Source organism: Pygocentrus nattereri, chromosome 26 (assembly GCF_015220715.1).
Source record: "Pygocentrus nattereri isolate fPygNat1 chromosome 26, fPygNat1.pri, whole genome shotgun sequence".
Classification (NCBI taxonomy): Eukaryota; Metazoa; Chordata; class Actinopteri; order Characiformes; family Serrasalmidae; genus Pygocentrus; species Pygocentrus nattereri.
This window is the reverse complement of record NC_051236.1, coordinates 18,682,903-18,706,101: the sequence shown is the minus strand read 5'-3', so window position 1 is coordinate 18,706,101 and position 23,199 is coordinate 18,682,903. Positions and strand designations below refer to the sequence as shown.

Sequence of the window (23,199 nt, the reverse complement as noted above, 5' to 3'; positions counted from 1 at the left end):
CCACAAACACCTTCAACTCATCCCATAGGTAGGCCTATTGGAGGGAGATCCGGGCCTCCAGAGGACGCAAACCCACTGCTCCAGTCCAAGGACGGAAAGCTCTATAACCCCACTAGACACTCTGCAACTTCTATTAGCCGTGCTCTGCCACAGGGGTTATACAAGCTGCATGTGCACAACACAACACCTGTGTCAACCATAGGTGGACTTCAATGTACCTTGAAAGGCTGCCTGGACCCTTCTGATCATATAGGTTCGGTTTGCATGACAGAAGCCTAGACCTCACTTTCCTTTCAGTGAAGGATGGACATTCGAAACGCGATGTAATCCATGACTGCTTAAATCCCTGGAAACTAACCCATATGTTTGTGTGACATGGGTAAATGGGTAAAGTATTTGATCACATCTGCAACATTCATCTTAATTTGCTGAGAGGTCCACACGTAGCTACAAATACAAGTAGCATTTTCAGAAGAAACACAGCCAGAGAAAAACTCAATTTTTGATCAAAATGTGTTAGAAGAAAAATGTTTTAAACACTGGTTTGTTCCTATCCCCATCTAGTGTAAAGCAGGGAATTGTTTCCTTCCATCCTCTTACATAACATCCCACCACATCAGCACATTTACATAGATTATACCCAGTTATGTGTTACGATTGTACACATGTGGTGACTGCCAAAGCAACCCCTTACAGCAGAGCTTACATACTGCAAATGTTATGGGATATCTGTTAGAGCACAGGTTTCCCCCCGAAGGGTAGCAAAATGCAGGTGAGTGCAGATCATTTTATCATTTATTTTCTTTTACAGTTCTCATTAGACATCTACAACTGTGTGTCCTGCAACATTTCAGTCATTCATGTACTCTTCACCCCTCCCTGACAAAACATAAGCCCCAAAGAGAAATAACTACTAAAAGGGAAGAGAAGTCGATCTATTTCTAGCAAATCTCACTACTAGAAACCATATCAGGTTAATTTTCTAAAAAGCTCACATCGTACAATACATAAGAGTATAAACAAAATTAGTGCATTTTACAATACCACAAGCTGTTTGTAAAACAAAGTAAAAAAAATCCATTTATTTCTAATTATTAAAAAACAAAAACTGATTACTCTTACTTAGTGGCACATACTCTACATTGTGACCAAAATATTTCAACCTTCCCACAAAAAAAAAAAAAAATAAATTAAATAAACGTACAAAGCTTCTCGCCCACATCAATTATGCAGGACCTAATGCCAGAAAAGCTGAAAAGAATGGACACTGTGTTAAAACAAACAAAAAAATAAATAAATAGAAAAATAGACCCCACCCCCTCCCCCTTAATTGCTTATCATGTCTGGCAAATCATAATGGAGAAAAATACAATTGTTAGGACACACAATCACCCTCAGAAGGTTTACATATCCAAGTCTTTTTAGCCACATTCAGAATCACAAACACATCAGCATTCTGCCTACTCACCAACCTACCAAACCTATGAGATAAGCATCAATCACTTGAACAAATAGCTCTACCCAGGGTCTGAGGGTTAGGGCATGGGAGGAGTAACTGGTAAAACAGCACGTCCTGAGATTGTCTCTCTAGTGAGTCAACTTTGGTCTGGATTTGTGCACAAACCATTTATACATGTATGAGAACAACAGGAAAAAAAAAATTTAAAATAAAATAAAATCATACATCTGTTTAAAAGGCAGGGAAGAATAGCCACACTTGATACTGTCAAAACATTTAAACGTTCAAATACAGTTTAGTAACTCAAAAGTAAAGAAACCATGAACAATTAACATTTGAAATCAAAAGGCTATGATAACTGCATTACACTCAGGAAGCCACGGACAAAATGATTAGACACATGCATTCATACTTGCATACAAAAACACTAACGATTTCCTCTTGAAGTCCTGAGCTCCTTATCCACTGCCAAATGACGAAAGTGGCCGACGGCAAAATGTACACCATATTGTATAGGTGCGCTACACTGTTACAAGTAATCAATTACCTGAAAAGTATAGGTACAAATGGAATTTATGCTCCTTTAATATTCATTTAAAAAAAAGGTACATCCTCATACTGAGCACATACACAAATGATATGAAAGCAGGCATTAGAAGTCCTTCTCCATCAAGTCTCACTATTTTACAGCAGAGGACAATAGAGTCACAGCCTCAAATCAACACAGCAAACACCTGGCAGAGACACGGATATCAGGGCTCAAACTTGGACAAGAGCAGGGAAGACATTCCATCACACTGCCTTAACTAAAACGTATGCATTTTTTCATCAGGTCTCTTTTTAGCATCACACTCTTCCATGGTCCAGCCCCGACTCTGAAAAACACTGAAGAGCACAAAGTAGATGCCACAAAAGTACAAAACAACTCAAGCCACTTTACAAGCTCTACCCTTTCTTTTCAGGCAGTTCACAGCTCCTCCCTGAATCCTAACTGTTCCAGTTCAACCTCATCCTGAGTACATCATTCTTTAGGTTTGTTAATTCCCCTTATTTCATTTGTTGCTTTTCTTTTACACAATATAACATGTACAGTTTTCTGCTTTCCAGTTTTTTGTTTTTTTTGACATACACACGCAGACTAGGGAGAAGCAGCAGTGCTGGACCATCTGGCCTCTTCTTGTTGCATATGGAGAAGCTGTGCTGGCTTGTCAGTGTACCTTCATAGGTATGGATAAGAAGCATAGAGCATTGTACACTGGTGCCCAGGACCATAAACAACCTAACAAATGAGCTCATTCACACTCATACACAACAGCTGCAGTCGCAGTCATAACACCATGTGCCATGGCAAAGTCATCTTTACAAGTCCTGAGGGTCCCTGCCCATCTTTGATTCTATTCTCAGATGCAGCTCATACTTTTGGTGGCCGGAGCTGTCTGTCGGTCGTCAACGTAGTGCAACTCATCGTGCAGTTAATATGTAGATTTATATATAGACTTATTCTCTTCTTACTTTTTACATATAATATATATTCATATATATTAAGATGTGTAAATCTTTGAGTACGTGTGTGTATGAGTACAAAGGCGTCCTATGGATTGTTACTTTGGCGATCTTGGAGGGATGTTTTGCTCCTTTCCGCTGCGCCTGTTAAACCCAGTTTGGGGGGAGGGACGTCGGCCCTGCAGGGCCCGTCTCTGCTGCTCTCTGAGTTTGAACCCCGCCCCCCTGGTCCCACCACCACGCTGATAGCTGGTCTGCTCGCGAGGAGGTCTGCTTTCGCCTCCTTTCTCTACCTTCTCGCTAGGGCTGCTCTGAGGAGGGGCAGGGCCTTCTGCTTTGTTTACGCGAAGCTCACGGAGTGGCTGGCTGGTGGAAGGTGAGGGCGTGGGGCTTGGAGACATTACTGGTGCTGGTGTAGGGGGTGGGTCTTTGGGTGGCTTCTGACATACCTCAGCGTAGCTGAGTTTCCGAGGCTCCTGAGAAGAGGATATCAACATCAAGACCATTAATTCACATGCATATCTGCCTTCACAGACCCAGTTGCTGTCTAACTTTCAGATCTCATAACCTTACCACTCACAGGAAAAGGAGTGGAAGCAACTACTTTGAAAAAAGGTAGGAAAGTGGAATGGAGAGAAAGAAAAGAAAAGAAAAGAAAAGAAAAAAAAAAAAAAGCAAAAGAATTCCCAAATCTGTCCTCCCACTACCTGGTCTCCCTCTGTGTCCTTTAGTCTCTCTTCACAACGCCAGACAAAACTATGCAAGAATTTCGTAGTTTCTCTTCTAACCAACCAGTGGAACTTACCTGTACAGGTGTGATTGAGGGGGCAGATGGACTGGATGGATCAGGTTTGGGGGAAGGCGCAGGTGGAGCAGGAGCAGAGGTCACTGGAGTAGAACTGAGGGCTGTGTTTTTTGAGGTATGAGATTCACTGTCTGGTTTCTTCACTTGATGTGCAACACTAAATAACAATGGATAAATGATGATCAATTTATCTACTGATCATTTTTAAATCATGTTAAGAAAAACAGAACCTCTCATTAGATAAGCAATAATTGTAATTTTTTATATTCCTATTGGTCTTTAAATCAAGTGACCCTTAAGGCTACTGCACAACAGCTATCTAGGAGCCTGTTTAAACGTTAGATGAACATGTGTTTTTGGTGATGAGATCATGTTCTGATTTCACTTGGGTGGGGGGAAAAAAGAAAAAAAGAAAAAAAAAACACCTGAAACAATGAAACAAGCAAAGCTTTCAGGTGGCAATGCAGTGGATAATATGATAAACAAAAAGCGAACAAAAACGTTGGTTTTGAATTTAACATGCCTTAATGTTAAAGTTATTCAACTGTGGCAGACAATACTAGACTGCTCAGAAACTGGAAGGCCATTACTCTCCAATGCTCTAGTCTCCACTAAAATACGAACAACTTTTAAAGACATACCAGGTAAGAATTTGAACAAAGGCCCCTCTCTCTGTAGCACAAGTATATAAGCATGTTTACCTGGGGCCAGGTGTATCCTGTGGTACAGCTGTGGGTTTTAGCGTTGGCGTTGCAGGTACAGGAGTAGGCCCTTCCCCTTGAGGAGACTGCAAATCATTACTCACGTCTTGCTTGCTTGAATCCAACTGTAATGCACAAGATGTGGGGGATAAGTTCTTAACTGATTAAATGATGGAGTAAATTTAATTAATGGTGAAATATGAACACACAAAGGAATGATTGGGCACCTTTTCCCTGTTAATGCCTTTCACTACATCGGCCATGCGATTCTCCAGTACCGAATCAGACGATGTGATCACACCCCCTGGCAAACGGCCAGCCACTCCCCCCGGCAGTGGTGGGAAATTGGAGGCTGCAAGGTCAAATTTGGGAGGCGGGCTTTTGACCTCAGTTAGTGGAAGAGGCCTCTGTAAAGAGCAAGAGAAATTAATATGCAAAAAGAAAGAAAGAAAGCTGCATGTTACAATTAATGAAGAGGCTTACCGTTCGTTCATCTTCCCTCCTGCGCCTCATGCCACGGTAACTTCCTCTCCTAAAATTAAATGACCAAAGAGATTAACACAAACAAATGTAAATACATCTATTAGTTAAAGCATTTACTTGAAGCATAACTCAAGACATAATATCCACATTATTGCTATCGATATCTGACTCTCAGATCTCATAATCTTACCGCTCATTGGGGCAGGAGTGAGAGTGACAGGAGAGAAAAAGAAAGAACAGATGAGGATGAAAGAGTAGAAGAGAAAAAGAAAGCCAGACTCTCAACACCTGTTCCCCCTCTGTGCGCTCCATTCTATCATCACTGGGTCAGGTATAGCAATAAAAAAAATTTCTAATTCGAGAAGACAGTCATACATTCAGCAGATACTAATACTATCAGGAGGTGGAGGTACATCATTAATGGTTGTGACTCAATGCAGAGACATGGAGAGATGCATGAAAAACTATTCAGAGTCAAAGTAGACTGAAAGATTGAGCTTTACACAGCTGGTGGTTTTTATTTTAAGACCATTTTTAAATGACTAATGTGTCTGCTTGAGTCTAACATTGTAAATCATTGACTAGCTTGAAACTGCTGTGAATCTATTAGAAATTACTCAACAATAAAAATGTTAATCTATTTTCATAGACAAGTTGTCTGCACCCTTTATTGTGTTCAGCAAGTGGTCTTTGACTATTTGAATGTTAATCAAAGAACAATTTGATTACTGATAAATATCAAAAATGTTCATCCCTAAACAAATACCACTTCACAAAAAAGACAGACCTGGCTCGGTTGCCGCTGCCCAAGTCAGAGTGATTGTTCTCGTTAGGGGAAGATGGAGGGTCAGACAGGCTGAGAGTGGAGGGATCCGAGCTCGACACTGCAGCAGGGGTCCGGGGGGTCTGGGTAGTGTTGCAGCCCAAAAGAGCTTCAGACTGAGAAGTTACATCAGCACGGGACTGCGGTTTTACATGGTTCCTACAAACAGAATACAAGTTACCTTGCATACAAAATTCATTAAGCACATAAAACCTTATTTAAATTAAAAATAAATAAATAAAACGAATGCAGTGCAACATTAAAGAAAAAGGTTTCAGATTAGTTTAGACAATCAAAGTTATTCAAATGTTATGTCTGCTTATATTTGTAGTGCAAACTTGATAAACACTCATTATGGAGCTGATTGTAAAGGGAATGGAGATGTTATGATGTTACACATGGATGACTGTTCCCATGTCATAAGCTTTATGATTGATGAGGCATAATAGTGAAACATGAATAGGACAAAACTCATGGGAGGTAGTACATTGAAGCTGACTGTAGTTTTTAATATTTTTTATGCAATTGAATAGACAGGACTTGAATCTGGTTCTAGTATTGAGCTCGGGCTCACTACCAACATGCATCTGATCAAGGTTTCTGTCACCCACCAAGGTTCAGCCCAGTTGGTCCTAAATAATTATAAATAATCATATCTGAATGGCAGCGAGTGAGAGATGACTATGAACTTAGAAATACAGTGACATGCAACAAAATGTCTACCTGAAAGTATTGATAACATTCTTTCTTGAATAAAGAGGAAGTCTGGGGGGGCAAAAACAGTAAGGTCAGTAACACAAATAACTGTGTTACAAATGATCTGAGAATGCAATTTAATTAGGTTTAGCATACTGTTCTATCTAGCTAAAACTGTTTGTGATAAAAATGGAAGTTACTTTCTTCCTTCATGGATATCATTACAGAGGTTCAGTTGAAACTGACCCATAAAGACCAGCATCAACAAGGGTCATCATATGTAACAAGTGAATACAGGCTGTACTGAATGCTTACTTTGGCTACAGTAATTATTTCTCAGGTAGACTGTGGTCTGAAGAATAAAATTGTTGGTTTTAGAATATAATGAAAATAGTCTTCCCAGTCTTCCCCAATTTTGAACTTCTTAAAAACTCATATTTTACGCTGTTCCTCTGTCAACCCCTAGGAATCATTCATGTTTTCATGAAGCAAATTCTCTTCCTGAATCTCTTTGAAATATTAGTGCCATACATTATCAAGCAAGCATAAGACTGGGTCATGAATCCTTTCAGAGACTAAATGTTTGTGTGTCTCAGTCAACTGAGCAAATATGTTAAGTATGGTTTTAACTAAGATTTAACCAAAAACAACTGACTGCATTGACTGCTGAACATATGTCTAGCTACTGTGTAAGTGCAGTGATGCAGGAGGAGTCAGCAATCAGTCTAAACTGACTGAGCAGTCATACCGATTGCGGGGAAAGTGACGTGTAAGGCTGAGTGGAGAGGAGCCAGTCTTGTAGCTTCCTGCAGTGGTGAAGCCATTAACAAATGTACTGTTGGGAAATGGAGCCTGCACAGAGAAGATACAACACAAACACAGCTCATTTAAAACAGCTTCACTCTGCACTACACAGATCCTCAGATCTCAACCTTACTGCTCACTAGGACAAAGATACAGAACTTCTGTGAGAAAGAGAGGGGGGGGAAGCACAAGCTCCTTCCCATACATCCCTCTAATGCACTTCAGTATTTAATAATGGGGTCTCAGAACCACAAAAGAGCACAGTGGAAAGCGATAGGAACAAACACTTGTAAAGTCAACTTGAACCAGAAACCATAAGGCTTTTCCCCTTTAATACAGTAAAGCATTTCCAAGTGCAACAGAATTTTTTTTTTTTTTTTTTAATTAAATGGGCAGGCAGGTTCTGAAAATATTACTAGTTAATGTTCATCCTTGCCTGCTGATGCATGGTGATAATTCAAAAATCAAATGATGTTTTGAGGCACACACAAGACTACTTAAAAATAAGAATTACTTCTTAATAGGGGACCAGAAGCATGAACTAATAAGGTTTTTTTTTTTAACGTTATGGGTGGAAAAATATGGCAATTCCAATCTTCTGAATGGTGTATAAGTGTCATCATACTCCACAATGTAGTTCCTACTCTGAACCCCAAGTATGCAGTTCTCACCAGAGGTGTTTCAAAGTATGGTGTGGGTGAAGGGGTCCAGGCCTGTGGCAGCAGGCTGTAGAGTGGGTACTGCTGAGGAGGCTGGTACATCTGCTGCAAGTAAACTGGAGACGAGTACTGAGACTGAGGGCTGCCAGCATATACAGCAGAGTCCACCGCACCATAGCCGTTTTTAGCAAAGAAGGTGTTAATGGCCTTAATACGAGCCTGTAGACAAACAAAAGGGTTCTGCATCAGTAAAGTACAGATTTGTTTTAAAAACTAAGCCTGGATACTTGTGTATTTGTGTAAAGTGTTTTAAAAATCCCCTCAGATCTCATAATCTCACGGTCATTAGGGCAGAACCACCTGTGTAGAGGTAGAGAGGTAGAGAGGTAGAGAGGTAGAGAGGTAGAGAGGTAGAGAGGTAGAGAGGTAGAGAGAGCGCTACCTACAGCAGCAGGGGCTCTGGATCCTTCTAAGCGCGATACTGATCATCACTGGGGAACACAGAAACCTTAACGTCTATACGAGTTGCTTTTAGGAATGAGGGGGAAGAAAAAAAAAAAAAAAAAAAAAAAAATATTCAGCCATGCTTAGAAATTCTACCCTTTTCTATATGGGTATAGATTATATAAGAGAAAGAGTGGTCTCTGTAGGTTGAGGGGTCAGTCAATATTTACACAAAAGAGAACATGTTAACTCATCCCCTCATGATTCCATTTACTGTTCGCCATATTAGCAGTTTTGAGTGAAGCCAACTTGTCTCAAGCACTTTTACAAGGTAGACACCTATATGAAATACACTAACAGTTAAATAACAAATACAGATGTATGCAAACAAGAAAAGACTCAAATTAGCAATAAGTGACAACACAGCTTCTGCATGAAAAAACTTTGACCTGACCTGAATCTATTCCACCTCCATTCTGTGTAGTTTAAATGTTCTCATTCAATCACAAAGCCACCACAGACTTTGACAAAAGCAGCCGTGGGGACGCACGTATCAGGCGCATGTCTCAGTGCTGTAAGCACAAAAGGAGCAGCAGCCTATTCACACCTTTCCCTTGTTTCTCTGCTCACTGCAGTCTAGTGTGTAATGCAGGAATTCATTTGTCCTCAAATCTCCACAGTGACAGAACAGAAAGATCTTGCTGCCACATTTTCAGATTCTGCATTCTTCTGCCAATGTTTCAGCCCAAGCTGCTGTAGCGTCACTTTACAAAGTAAACGGTGAGCTGGCTGCTTTACCTAGCTGTAAAATTTTAACTACGATTTCTATTCCTCTTTCTATAAGAAATAAAAATGACAAAAAAGGAACAAGAATCTGTAGGGTTTTCCTACTGGTCACAATGACTATACTACTTTTATTGAAATGAGTTACAAATGTTAGAATGTTTCAGAAAGGAAGACTAAAAAAATTACTGTTATATATACCATTATATATACACACACACACACACACACACACACACACACACAATATATACCTTGAACCTACATTAATCATAACTTCTCAAACTCTGTATGTAATTAAGTCAACGTAATATTCCCCTTGTCGACAGGACGTCCAACCTCCCACCCATGTCATCAGCAAGCGCACCACAAAACTCACCATGATTGGCTTTCCCTGAAAGGTTTTCACTTCCTCGCGTAAATACTTGTAGGCCTGTGAAATGTATAAAAACCATGTCATTATGAATTGGAATGAAAGCACTGAGAGCAAACAATTATGGTACACAGATTGTGGGTAAAGCTGGAAGTACACTTCAAACCTCTAAAAGAACTAATCAAAAATAAACAAGCTGTTTTAAGCATACTTAAAAAGGCCCCTGTGTACATATCAGCACCACTAGAAGCTTAGTGCAGTGAACAAATCACACTCCTGTATAGGCCTCAGAACAAAATATGATTAGAAGTTCTGTTCAGCAGATAGTACACAATGCACCACTGTGTCATTTTGACCCAAAAGATGCCTTTTACATTTGAAGTACAATGCCAGCTTAGAGGCGAGGCCTGTAGCAAATTTGTGCCATACCTGCTGGGCGTCAGTGTCTGACTGGAATGTGATGTACCAGTTGTTATTATGAGCAAACTCAACACTGATGACCTGTGGACACTTCTCACTTTTAAACAATGCCTCCACCTCCTGAAAGAGACAGAGAAACAAACCACTAAATATACATTATTGTTGCATATTCAGTGAGCAAAACTGCACAATGAGGCATGTTAACTTCAGACCGAGAACTAAAACACAAAATAGAGGTGGGGGGGGAAATAAATAAATAAATAAATCAATAATTCAAGTCTCACAATAAAAAAGTAAATGTCTAAATGATTTGATTTTTGATACATTAAGAAGCCTTCATTTCAGAGTTTAACTACTTTCCTACACAAGACTGGTTTGGCCTTGCCAGTCCTCCAATTGCAGCCATCCTGCAAATACATGCCCTCTAGCTCCATGTCTGCATGACGTTCACTGCTGTAACTGAGCAAGATGTCAGGAGACCAAGCTGAGATTGTATGTTTTCATATTTTAACAGTACAATTAAAAAGTATGTGTGTGGTACAAGAATGTGCTGACAAAAACGCACTGTGGTGTTGCCACGCCGCTTTGCAAGTAGTTTAGTTTTTAGAAGAAATGTTAACGTTGGACTTTTTTTACACTGAAGAGCCTGAACACAGTTGGAGTGAAAGGCTTTCCAGAGAAGAGCAGACAGCTTTATTTTAGCTGTTAGTACTGGAGCGGTTGTGTTTCAGAAAACTAAAATAAGGCTGCCCCATGAACCGTAACCTTGAGCTGTCCAAGTTTCTCCCTAAAACACTGAACGTTACAGTATTTTGCAGTCTGGCCCTGTTGATAACCTAAACACCCACCCACACAACAATATCTGATTCCAAAAGTTGAAAACTGAATACCCACCCAACAAACAAATATTCAAATAGCTGAATATTTGTGTTCAGCCCTAGTATTTACAGAAAAGATTTGGGTGGCTATTCCAGAGCTAAACAGTCAAAACTTGGACACTAAACATGTCTGAATGATTGTATACTTAACAGGCATGGTTTTGTAGTTAAGACACATGTTCTCACCTCAACAGGGGTAGTCTCCGGTACTTCTCGAAGAATGATGATGCAGCGCTTGTGATTGGGCCGAACCTTCTCGCCCTTCTCATCCACTTGCACCATAGGAGATGCTGTAAAGTGCATCAGGGAGCAGGAAAAGTAATGAGAACACATACAGACTGAGATGAAGTTTGAGATTCTAGAACATCTAAAACTACAGCTTAATGCAAATGGCAAAACAGTGTGTGTGGGCAAGTCTTCTCACAAGAGGATTATTATGACCATACCCATAATGTGAATAGGCTACACGTTTTACCTCGCAGCACCTCCAGTATCAAGTCCATATCAGTAGTCAGTAGTTTAATGCCCTCCATGCTGGCAATTGTCCAGATAGGCACAAACTGATCACTATCCATCTGAGACATCAGGTACAGGTCTTTGGAGAGATTCTCCCTAAACATACAAAAACCGTCTCTTTATCGAAAAATCTTGAATTCGGATCTACAAACTAAAGACTGAACATGCTACACAACTTAAGTGTGTAAGAGGAAAGCTCAGTACAGTGAGTTTATTACCTGGAGAAACAGAACTCCAGCTGCTTCTTCAACGTCTCCCTCAGACTCTCCTCAGAGAGGGGCACCTCCACCACTTCTCCCTCCACTGTGGACAAGCACACACAAATATTTCAGCCACATTTGGAGTCTGTCATTGTATCTATTCACTGCTGTGTGTATGCAAGCATCTGTGGATTGAGCAAGTACAAATATAAGGGATGAAGACTGACCTGGTTCAAATATTGGATATGCAACGTCTGTTGTGTCTACACCATTTAGCAGACCACCCTCCACATGAGGGGATGACTCAGAGTCACCATAGCCAATACCATACCCCTTACAGCCTAAACATAAAGAGAAGGTGATAGCACCTCCACAGTAATACAGATTTTGTATTTTCTTTGTAGGTATTCACTACAGACCAGTCCTCTCTACAGACTTTTCCTAATATAGAAAACAATTCCCTACTCAGTTTCCCTTGTGAAATACCAACTGCTAAGATCAACAAGCATATCTTCTCTGTGTGTGTGTGTGTGTGTGTGTGTGTGTGTGTGTGTGTGTGCGGGAGGGGGGCAACACTAGTTAAAAAATCTGACCATCATTAGCAGTTATTTTACAGAACAATAAAAACCAGACACCATAAAGTATTTTAGATGTGTTAGCTAATTAATATTATTACCTATTTACATTAAATTCTCTTCAATGTATTCACTTCAACTTAACTGAAAACACTGTGGCTATTACTGCACATACCACAACATAGTAAATATAAGTATTCATCCATTTTTTAATTATTATTAATTTTAAAAACAACCACCATCTAGCCCTACATCACAGACTTTCCAAAGTTGAACTGGCCGGTGGATGCAAGTAGGCGTTTTGTTTTTCTACATTCGGATCACAGTTCTAACAGCTGCGTACCACCTCAGAACTACCCAACCCCCTCCTCACTCAGAATAAGAATAAAGTGAAATTCCAACTGCAGTACCCAACAAGGTCAATCACTCTGCTTTCAAACCACATTTTACTTAATTTCAATGACTATACCATTGACACCTTTGCCAGTCACTCCTCTCACCTTCCGGCTGCTCAGTGGGGGTGTGGTTTGCCTGTGGCCAATCAGGACTTTCCATGCTCTCCTCTGTGTTGTGGGCAGGAGGAGCAGAGACTTCCTGCCAGACTTTGGCATTGGGATTCAGACCAGCCCCCTTTGTGGTCACCTTGAAAACAAGATAAGAAATAAGTGGGGGTTATATAGGGGACCCAACAGAAGCTGCTTATATACCATCATTATGACTGCCACTAGCCTGACTAGGGAAATAAGAAGTTTGACTCAATAAAAAAAAGGAGCAGATCTCTGGCCTGAGATTACTTTAGTAAGCTCATTGTACAACATCTTAGCGCAGCTGATCTGGGGTCACTGAATGGCTAATCAAGCAGCCAATGTGAAAACAGCTGAATTCATACAAATGGAGTTGTTAAATAGAGGAAATTCCCGAGTCAAGTGAAAGTTAGGAAATGTAAGCCCGACGCAGAAGAGTGTAACAGAATCGCACTTTTAAGAGGTGTGAACGTCTGCAGCACTCTGAGCGTCAACATGCACTTACAGCGGTCAACTCTGCACAGCTTTCAATGAGGAACTCCGCACACGCGCAGGCGGCGTTAAAAGGTCATAAATGTGGATTATGTATCGCTGATATCTGACTGACCCCTCTATATCCTTGGCAGGGACTTCGTGAGCAAACTCATTATCGTTTATTTAGCTGACAGTCTACTCTGGATTCACCTTTGACCGCAGCCTTGCTACGTCCACACAGCACTGCTGGAGCTCATGTTAATTCACAGGCCCGATTATGAGTCTGCCCGCTAAAATAGCCTTTTCACACGCTTAATCTGATCGGCCTCCAGCTACTCTCATAATGCGGACCGGCAGCGGCTGCCAACGTGCTACAAACCCGCATCTAAAACCATCGCCTGGATGACCTGACCGCAACCCGGCGGGGTTTAATCTGATCGACGCTATTTTCAAACCGCGGTGGAGAAATTTGCAAAACCGATTTATTCCTTGCAAACGACAGCTAATATCGGTGATGTTATCTTAACCTTTCCGTCAACGGAGCTAAATATAAGCCAGTCATGCAGGCTTTCAAGGCCAGCTAACGTTAGTCTCACTCACGTGGCCTTGTTCTGCATACTAGCAGTTAGCTTTAAAACGCGTTGCACTGACGACGAAACGAAAAAACCACGCCATGTCGATTGGAGGAAAACTTATTCAAACTCACCTCCACGAACAGCAGCATTATCCCTATCCCCGGCGACGCTGCCACTCACCACACACTCGGTGAATGAATGAATTAGTCGATCTTAACAGAAGAAGTCTCCAGGTTTAACTTTATTTTCCTCTTTCAATCGAAAGCGCGGTCCGGTATTAGGCGAGTTCACAGACAGCAACTCTTGCACCAGCATGGCACAGGCTACAGCAGCGCCTAAAGCCGTTCTGCGACTCTGATTGGCTGCAGCGCTCCTCCTCGCCCCGCCGCTCTATAAGTCACATGCGCCGGCACGCTTTGAATATTCCCTACTCTCATTCATAGATTCGCCCGCACTAAAGCTGGCAAATCTGCGTCACGCGAAACACGGCCTCTCATTGGGGCTCGTCTATGTCCATCATCCAAGCTCAACCGGAACCGGGGCTCACTGCAGAGCACATGGCGAGAAGAACATGCAGCACGGTTGAGCTAAATGAAACAGAATAAAATTACCAAAGTATAATAATAACGATGATTATTATTATAATAAGAATCACTTTAAGAGTTTTTCGTGCACAGTATATCAATATGTACACAAATATAAAAAATAGATGCCTAGCATCAGGCATTTCATTAAGCCATGTCTCTGACTACACATTAACCTATATTCTAAGTGCATTTCTGTTTCCTTAGACAGTGGGTACCGCAAGGCCTGGAAATACGTCTACACCCAAGTCAAACAAAAACAAACGTTTCATATGATCAACTCACTTCCTGAGACAGCCAAGACATCACTCCTAAATGTGGCCCTCTGATACTTCCAAGGCCTATTGTTATGGCATGTGTAATACTTTAATCAAGTGCAGAGGTGAGAATAGATACCCAAATGCTGCATTGAGCCATACCGTTCAGATGGCTAAATTTAATCACTACAGCCTGAGATCACTTGGGTTTAGAATTGTTTTAAATTTATCTATGAATAGATTTGTTTACTTTATCCTTCGTATCTTTTCCAGCTCAGAAAAACTCAAAAACACTACTTCTGTGCAACCTTTGGAGAGGTAGCTTTATTTATGAGGAGGCAAAGAAGCTTTGAATTAAATTTTAAAATGCTTTGAATATTAATCAAGAAACATTTAAGATCCCATAAAAGAACAGTCATCAATAATGATAAATTAAGATTGTCACAGTTTGTAACGTAAAGCTAAAAGGCCATACAGAAAAGTGCTTTATAGTGTATACTGGGCTTTACTTTCCAACACATTCTAACTGCATATAAATGTTGTAAATAAAAAGTCATTTTGCCCCAGTTATGTAGCCAATTTTCAACAGAAATTCTTAACAACATAGCCTGTTAAGTGGTTTTGTGATCCTAATATATGAAATAGAAAATTATTGAATCACGTACAATAAATTTGTTGAAGGGCTTGATAATGAGTAGGTGAAATTGAAAGCAGCAAATTCAACTCAAACATCCTAGTAACTAGTGTTCATGGTCACTTATGTGGATTTTGTGTAGTGAAGATGCATTTTCCTTTCTATATTACACCTGACTAAAGCTGCTGGACAGCCTGATACACCAAATGTCTGTGGGCTTGTTCATCTCAAGTTTCTTCTGGTGCAGTAACACCATCTAGCCTACTAGCAAGGCTTTATTCTAGATGTTAAAACATTGCTGTGAGGATTTGTGTGCATTCAGCCACAAGAGCATTAAGAAAATCAAGTACTAGTGCTGGATGTTTAGTTCTACATCACAAATGTCACTCTAACTACTCCCAAAAATATTTGAGAGTGCTCAACCACTGAAGAGAACAGTTCCATAGCATAATGCTTGGAGGCTTCATATCCTTCCAGCCAACACTTGGCATTAGACATGGTGACCACCGGGTTATGTGTGGTTGCTCTATAGTGTCTCATTTCCAATGCTTTTCTATGAAGAATATATAAACTACAGAAGAGGTGTCTAACAACCATTAGACATATAGAGCAATCAGCTTATCAGTTAAATAAGGTTTGTTGCTCTTCAGAACTAGTACATGTTTAGTCGTTTTAAACAATCACTCAACGTTAATTTTCTCATCTGGTAACAAAAGCAATGATAAAGAATGACTATAAAACTCTGCGGTTGGGTTGGTGAAACAAAACACCACCCAGTTCGTAACAAAAACAAAACAAACAAACAAAAAAAAAACAATTATGATCAATGTGGGTTCCGTCCAAAATGTAAGGAGTGAGGAACTCGCCGAGTTCATAATGTCGTTCAAAACCATCACCAAAAACGTAGCTATAGTCATAGCGAAGATTTACAATAATTGCCTTTAAAATTTAATCACTACAGCCTGAGATCACTTAGGTTTAGAATTGTTTTAAATTGATCTATGGATAGATTTGTTTACTTTATCCTCATCTCTTTTCCAGCTCAGAAAAACTCAAAACACACTACTTCTGTACAACCTTTGGAGAGGTAGCTTTATTTATGAGGAGGCAAAGAAGCTTTGAATTAAATTTTAAAATGCTTTGAATATTATTAGTCATAAAGAATGACTATAAAATTCTGCGGTTGGGTTGGCGAAGTTAACTAAAACACCACCCGGTTCGTAACAAGAAAAAAAAAAAAACAAAGCAAAAAACAAAACAAACAAAAAAAACAATTATGATCAATGTGCAAAATGTAAGGAGTGAGGAACTCACCGAGTTCATAATGTCGTTCAAAACCATCACCAAAAACGTTGCTATAGTCATAGCGAAGATTTACGATAATTGCCTTTAAAATTTGCATTTTTGCTTTATACTTAACACTATTTTTTTTAAAATAAGAGTACTATATATAAAATAGGCGTAAAACTCCACGGGCTGTTATTCTGACCCGGTATTCCGAATGTAAACTCGTGCCATTGCTCCGCCACACTGGGAAACAAAGGTGAACGTCTTCGCAGTCGGTCATTTCAACAGGTCACTCTCACTGAGGAAGAACAGCGACCACATGGTTTAGTTCAGTTGAACACGAGCCAAACCGCGGTGTCCAGGCCATGAGGCGGCTTGTCAGTCTGAGCCATATGTTAATCCTTCACAACTAAGCCAGCTACTTAGCTAACCTAACAAGTCACATCAAACAGAGAGATCAAAATGAAAGACGGTTCCCACAGCAAGTGATTTATATTTCTTCGATACGAAAGGCAGACATATCGTCGTTAAATCGTGTTAACCGTGTAACGCTACTGTCTGGATTACCTGGGGCCATTTATTAGATCAACAAGCCAAACATGCTAACAGAGGCGAGCTCGCCGTCCCTTCCACCTCACGAGTTACTGAGTTCACTTCTGCGGCAAAGTAAGGTTACAACACGAATGGCGCGAGCTCAGCACGGCAAATTAGGGAAAAGTGGCATAAACATGTACAATAAATACATGTGAATGTAGAGAGACAGGCTTTGGTTGAAGTAACTGCGATTCTTAGTTTAACGGACTCGTACCGGTTTGTTTGCGGCAGCTACGCGAGCTAACCAGGCTGTCTAAGTGCTTGTTAATCTAACCTCACGTCAACAAGTTGGCTGCTAGCTTTAACTGTTAGCCGTGTCATGTAACAGCACTTTAAGTGTTACGCCACGGCAGCGTGTAAGCGTTTAACTTCTGCCACGCTTGCTTGCACCCACTTGCATGTGCCTTCCAAAAATGGAAGTGAAGCACAGATGGTATGTTGCTAGTTAGCTACCTAGCCACCCTCATGTCGCTGCACTCTCAGCGACATGGATGGCAGAGGGGGATGGGGGGTTAGTGGTGAGCCTGTAGTGCCGATTCAGCACACACAGGCCCAGACTCACCATGCCGCCTCGGTCCTTCCCGGCTTCAGCTGTTCTGCTTTCGTTCTCTCGGATGACTGGGCTCGACTCGACCTCCTCCGTCTGCTGAAGTGAACCGCTATTCTCTGAAGTCATCGGCAGCCTTCGCCGCTGCTCCGGCCGGTCCGGTCCGGTCTCTCTCTCTCCCCCCTTCACCTTCCTCACTCTCTCCCTCCGCCTCTCCTCGCCGGGTGGACGCAACAAGCACTTGCTCGGACTAGTTTGCGTCGGTTTGTAGTTACCTTTTATAAACGGACCAGAAACAGCTCTTGACTGACAGGTTATAGCTGATTATTTACTAGCAGTGTTATTTCTCGACTCATATCCAAAAAAGGCTTAAAATAGCCGCGACGCTGAGCACCTCGAGCTCACCAGGCGTCTCTGACAGTAATTCGCACTCCGCCACCGTCCCGACAGACAATGCGACTACTGATAATGTGAATGAATCGTCCTTCGGAACCGGTTCTTTTTTATAGTAAATCATTCGAACCGATTCATACAACTCCAAGTGAAAGAAACTTTTTTGCACAATGAAATGTCGATGGCACAGGTCGTCTTCCAATAAGTTCAAATAACAATCAGACTTTACCTTATGAAAAAAAGAAATAACGCCGTGTAACAGCAGCATCCTCTTTGACTTAACGTAAATCAACTTTTTAAACGGTTACTGGTTTCATCACAACGGTTAATTGTACTTAATTGTGTCATGTTGTATTTGTTTTGACTGTATTACACACAAAATGCATTCTTGCCGAGAAAGCATACTGATGTGAACCGAATGACACTGATTTGTGATCAATGAATCGGTCAGTCGATTCACTGAAATGCAGAGTTGGGAAGAATCGGCTCGTAGAACTGATTCGAACGTCCCATCACTAAGCGACCACTCCTCCTTCTCTTCCAGCGCGCATTCGCTCTCCTCCCCGGCAACAGTGTGCAACACGCCGCATAGCAACCAGTGGGCGCTCTCTCCGCATAGCGACGGACGCGCAGCAACGACAGCAGCCAGGCAACCGCCAATCATGACACAGCGAATAACGCTTTCAGCTGCTAAACAACCAAGTTCGTCTACAGCTGAAGTTTAAAAAGTAACTTAAGTGGCAGTAGAGCTCTTAAGTCATTGTTTTTAGATTCAGATAGCAGAAAAGAGCCTGTGGAAAACGTTAACGGTACTAGATGGTAAACTGAATATTTTATCTAGATTAAGTGTAGAAAAGCCCCAGAAACCTTTGTGTGTATGTTTCCAACAAATGGGGTGCAGCAGACTTCAAAACAAGACCACAGTACTAATTTAAACAGCCGTAAACAAAAAAGCAGGCATAGACATGCATATCTGTTTCAGCAGTGCAGACAAGATGTTTGCTACGATTTAAGTATAATAGGGAATTTGTAATTTTATTGACTGTCAGTGTGAACCAACCGCATGACTCACGGCAGCAATCTGCCCAGGGCCCTCCAGAATACTTCTAAAACAAACCCACTCTCAACTTCCTTCCAGTGCATGGTTCGCTGTAATGACCAGTATCAAACTTCTCTCACGTAAAACAAGGCTCAGTGAGCTCACAGACTAAATCAAGTTGTTTATCAGCTTTTACTGTGAACAGCAAGAACAACTTTTCAGGAGAGCAGAGGCTCCTGTATGTTCCTGTTTTTGCTTAATCATTATGAATCTTCTGCATGTCTAGAGGCTTTTTTAAATGGCTCATCGCCTCTATAGCTGGTGTTAGCGATACAGCCTGGGAGCAATACCCAAGATATCACATAGTGCTGATTTAGAATCAGATTTCCCCTGTGTACACACTGCCACGTTTTACCTTTCTGCAAAGCAAACCTGCTGTAGAAGCAGCAGTCTCACTCAAAGAGATACAGCAACATTTTCACATTTAACCCCGCTTTTAATACCCAAACATGATGTACATTAGAAAACAGGAGAAAGATCTAATCATAAAGCTGAGTGCCTCACGTTTTACACATTTTTCCCAAAAGAAACTTATTTACATACAGACATCAGCATATAACAGCTATTTTTGGCCTATCTGTTTTTAGGTCTCTTTTTCCAAGACAAAATATTCATTTTTGCAGCTGCAGACAGTTTTAGGTGGGCCCCAAACAGGCCAAGGAGATGCAGTGCCTAGCAGTCCGGGGGGGGGGGGGGGGGTTACTGGAATATTAAATCTTTAAGTTAAAAACAACATCAGGCAGCACACAGAGAGAAACTTTGACATAAATTAATGAATACTTTGCTGGTAACTAGATGACAGTTTAATTACCATACCATTGAACTACATCTGTAAGAATAATTGTGAATACCAAAGGACAATGTGTTTACATCAAAACAGTGGTCTGCAGAATGGTCAGCATGACAGACCCTTAGATTATATTACAGAGTAGTGAAATGTGTGCAAGCGAGAGAGAGAGAGAGTGTGTATTTATGCCTTGGTGGTGCCGGATTGTGACGTTTGTTGGCTGTGCAGTTGCTGTAGCTTCATGTTCATGACTTCAACCACAGCTGTAAGAGAAACAAATTAGAAATTGTTAATAAATGTGAGAAAGACATTCAAGACACAACAGGTTATTGATTTGTTGTTAAGACAGCAGTTTCCTTTTAAGCATTTTGCAAACAAAGAAAATTCCAAAAAGTCGCTAAAAGAAAACATGACCGGCAAACAGCAGTGTTTTGATGTGAAACTGTGTATTTTAGAGAGACTCAAATATTTCTATACTGTGGTGATGACAGGGAGCAGGGATTTCAATGTCTAAAATGCTAATATAGCCATTTCATTTATTATCCCAAATGATCAGTGAATCTACATGTGCCTTGACTATGCATGAATGTTTTTAAAAAATACATTTTAGACCAAAACTTTACTAAAACTATTGTACAACATCTCAAGCACTAGGAAGTGTACCTGTAACCATGTCATATAACTATATATAGAGACATTAAACTCTTCAGACGTTTGGCTCCTATCAGTACCACTGTGATATATTCTGACTTGGTAAGATACTCTAGAACAGCACATTTCACATTAAAGCACATTGTTTGACATTGTTTTTATTTTAACCTGGTAATTATGCAGAATGGCAGTGTGCAGTGTGAATGCATTTATCAAGCCCCTCTGTTGTAATCTGCTGAAGTGCTTTTATTTGCACTAGCACTTATAAACAGACATTTCAATCTATTAAACAAGGTCTGAGCAAGGGACACCTCACCTCCACAGTTTTCAATTCTTGCATATGACATAGAACTTATTAAACTTAATAATTGAATTAGCTAATTCAAGTGTGTTACTCAGAGAAGAGTGTCACCTTGCTTCATAGCATGTTTTTCTTGAAGTGCAGGCTGAATCTTCTCAATCTGTTTCGTGAGAAAGTCGATTTTGCGCTTAAAGAACTCTTTACTGTCCTCTACATTCTGAAAAAAAAAATGCAGCTGGTTATGCCTTCATACAAATTGTACATCTAAACACAGTCAGGCTTTAGCAAAATACTCTCACTCACCTTCTCTACAAAGTAACCTGTTCCCACATCTACCAGTACATGTTCTACGTCATTTAGAGTTCCAGGAACATACATCTAAGTACGGCAGTTAAAAAAAGTGCACTTGAAAACGTTTCTCTCTCACACACACACACACAGACACACAGACACACAAAACAATATTCAACACCTGATAACACTACTTTGAACTACCAGTCAGTGAGTGTCTCAGCTGGTTAAAGGATACAGAGCTGGTAAGAGGGACAAGCAACTCTTTTCCTGAAAAAAAGACGAGGGAACATCAAGAAAATGATTCAAAAGCAGTGCAGATGTTGTATTATGTACTCTTGCACAGATTATATAAAGTAGTTCCCAACTCTGGAGTCCCCTGTCCAGCATATTTTAATCTTTTCCTTTCTTCTTACACACCTGATGCAACTTATCAGCTTATTGACTTTCCCCTTCCTGAGTTTAAGTAGGTAAGTATCAGAGGAAAACCACTATGTGCAGAAAAGGGGTGCAACAGAACCAGAGTTGGAACCTATGAAATAAAGTATAAGAACCATTTTAAAGTCTAGATTATAAAGCCTCACCTTCATTACTCTTTTTGAGAACATTGAGACTGTCCTTGGCTTCTACATATTTCGTTTGAACTACTTTCAACTGAGCTATGGATGATGACAGAAATTCTGTTTCCTAAAAAGCAAAATGAAAAAACAGACATGATTAATAACAGCAGAATCTAACGAACACTGCACAGATATTTAATACAATGAGAACAACTTAAGATGACACTGGCGAATTCTGGTCATCAACATGGAGAAACAATTCATAATTCATTCACTTTCACTCACTGGTTTAGTTCATACACTGGACCTCATGTCCCAAACAAGCTCCCACCTGTTACTGTGCTCCTCAGCAAGGCTCTTATTGCCTACATCTATGTATGAATTGTAGGAAATATGTAGTAATGGTTGGCTCTTTCCAAGACTTTCCGAACTTTCAGTGTTTAACTTCATGTTATACATTAGGTGACAGCAGATCCATTCGACTGCAGCAATGCAGAGAACAAGACAATACCATTTTCCCCCTGAAGGAGGATTTGAATCTTATGTCTGTATTATTTTCCCATCAGAATATCCACATTTGAACCGACATTTCCTGGTATGCGTGTCCTTTTCGAGGTCTGAAAATGAGATCTGATATATCAAATTAACCCCCGTTTATGCACCTTTTGTAACAGAAAGTGTGTCAGGACTGTAGCTGAATTAACAAAAGCCTAAATCTCACACAAACACTAGAAAGCTCTGTCTCAATCTTTTTACAGGTCAGTGAGGCTGTAGCTCAATCAAACGCAGTGCGGCACAGTGTTAATATGCTCTGTGAGCTGCGCATGGCAGTAAACTGGGCGCCGGACTGTCTGTTATCAGACCGGGATGTTAAGGAAAGCCATCTCTCCCTCACGCCCGTGCCGGAGCAGCGTTAGCCGGTAGCTAACAGCAACGTGTCGGCGCTTTAGGACGCGGTGGGCGACGCAGAGTTGTACCGCGACTAAACACCCGAACCGCGCTTGTACACATTGTTGGCCTGCAGTGGATCAGTGAATGAGCGCGTTACCTGCTCGAGTTGAGTCTTTAAACCTTCCAGCTGTGGAAGCGACAATTCAGTAAGATTCACCGCCATGTTGGGAGGAAAAAGTGACAATAAGGGAAGCTTCCGGTTTAAGCGGAAACGAAGTATTTTTAGATTTACTACTCTCGATTTGTTCTAGTAAGAATTTTACACTAACATTTTAATTCTTTAGTAAGAATGCTACATTAAAGAAGTTCGTTTTTACGTGTGGGAATTTAATTAGATTGAATTATGATAGTAACAAAAATACTCTAATTGGGCAGATTAGTGATACCGTATCCGAAATTAGGCGGCGGCAACGCCCTCCGTCAAATTGCACGTTTTGTTGATTTTCTAAGCGAAAATAACAATTTCAGCTCGTTTTCTGAATTTAACATATTGGAAACACATAAAATGTGCCACAAGTTTCCTATTAGTTAGAGCCCAGGCTGAATGTGATCGAACTAAAGTCAGGAG

The 23,199-nt window shown here is 40.7% G+C and overlaps 2 protein-coding genes across 5 annotated transcripts; both read right to left on the bottom strand.

Moving 5' to 3' along the window:
• Nucleotides 1-777: 777 nt before the first annotated feature.
• larp4ab (La ribonucleoprotein 4Ab) lies at nt 778-18,044 on the bottom strand. 4 transcript variants are annotated; one of them, XM_017719991.2, is made up of 18 exons: nt 18,004-18,033; nt 17,614-17,873; nt 12,623-12,764; nt 11,775-11,888; nt 11,566-11,650; nt 11,307-11,443; nt 11,018-11,121; nt 9,963-10,073; nt 9,540-9,593; nt 7,946-8,152; nt 7,219-7,322; nt 6,498-6,539; nt 5,739-5,933; nt 4,952-5,000; nt 4,696-4,875; nt 4,469-4,593; nt 3,768-3,924; nt 778-3,438 (listed from the first exon to the last, which is right to left on the bottom strand). In XM_017719991.2, exons 2-18 carry the CDS (start codon nt 17,725-17,727, stop codon nt 3,061-3,063), a joined length of 2,298 nt encoding a protein of 765 aa, XP_017575480.1. In that variant the 5' UTR covers nt 17,728-17,873; nt 18,004-18,033; the 3' UTR covers nt 778-3,060. The 4 variants fall into 4 exon arrangements, with proteins under 4 accessions (XP_017575480.1, XP_017575492.1, XP_017575488.1 ...); XM_017720003.2 differs by lacking the exons at nt 17,614-17,873; nt 18,004-18,033 and adding an exon at nt 13,827-14,016; XM_017719999.2 differs by lacking the exon at nt 6,498-6,539 and having other exon boundaries at nt 17,614-18,044.
• Nucleotides 18,045-19,505: 1,461 nt separating this feature from the next.
• On the bottom strand, nt 19,506-22,833 carry pfdn5 (prefoldin 5). The gene is made up of 6 exons (XM_017718675.2): nt 22,729-22,833; nt 21,705-21,807; nt 21,359-21,390; nt 21,133-21,207; nt 20,941-21,046; nt 19,506-20,140 (listed from the first exon to the last, which is right to left on the bottom strand). Exons 1-6 carry the CDS (start codon nt 22,792-22,794, stop codon nt 20,061-20,063), a joined length of 462 nt encoding a protein of 153 aa, XP_017574164.1. The 5' UTR covers nt 22,795-22,833; the 3' UTR covers nt 19,506-20,060.
• Nucleotides 22,834-23,199: the final 366 nt, after the last annotated feature.

Bases quoted from the DNA above. Each gene is read 5' to 3' on its own strand.
- larp4ab (XM_017719991.2), bottom strand. From the start codon at position 17,727: ATGACTTCAGAGAATAGCGGTTCACTTCAGCAGACGGAGGAGGTCGAG. The intron at 11,122-11,306 runs GTAAAACGTGTA...TGCACTTTACAG, and splicing joins GATACTGGAGGTGCTGCGAG to CATCTCCTATGGTGCAAGTG. The intron at 3,439-3,767 runs GTAAGTTCCACT...TCCTCTTCTCAG, and splicing joins CCTCAATCACACCTGTACAG to GAGCCTCGGAAACTCAGCTA.
- pfdn5 (XM_017718675.2), bottom strand. From the start codon at position 22,794: ATGGCGGTGAATCTTACTGAATTGTCGCTTCCACAGCTGGAAGGTTTA. The intron at 21,808-22,728 runs GTAACGCGCTCA...TTTGCTTTTTAG, and splicing joins TAAAGACTCAACTCGAGCAG to GAAACAGAATTTCTGTCATC. The intron at 20,141-20,940 runs GTGACACTCTTC...TTTCTCTTACAG, and splicing joins AAAACATGCTATGAAGCAAG to CTGTGGTTGAAGTCATGAAC.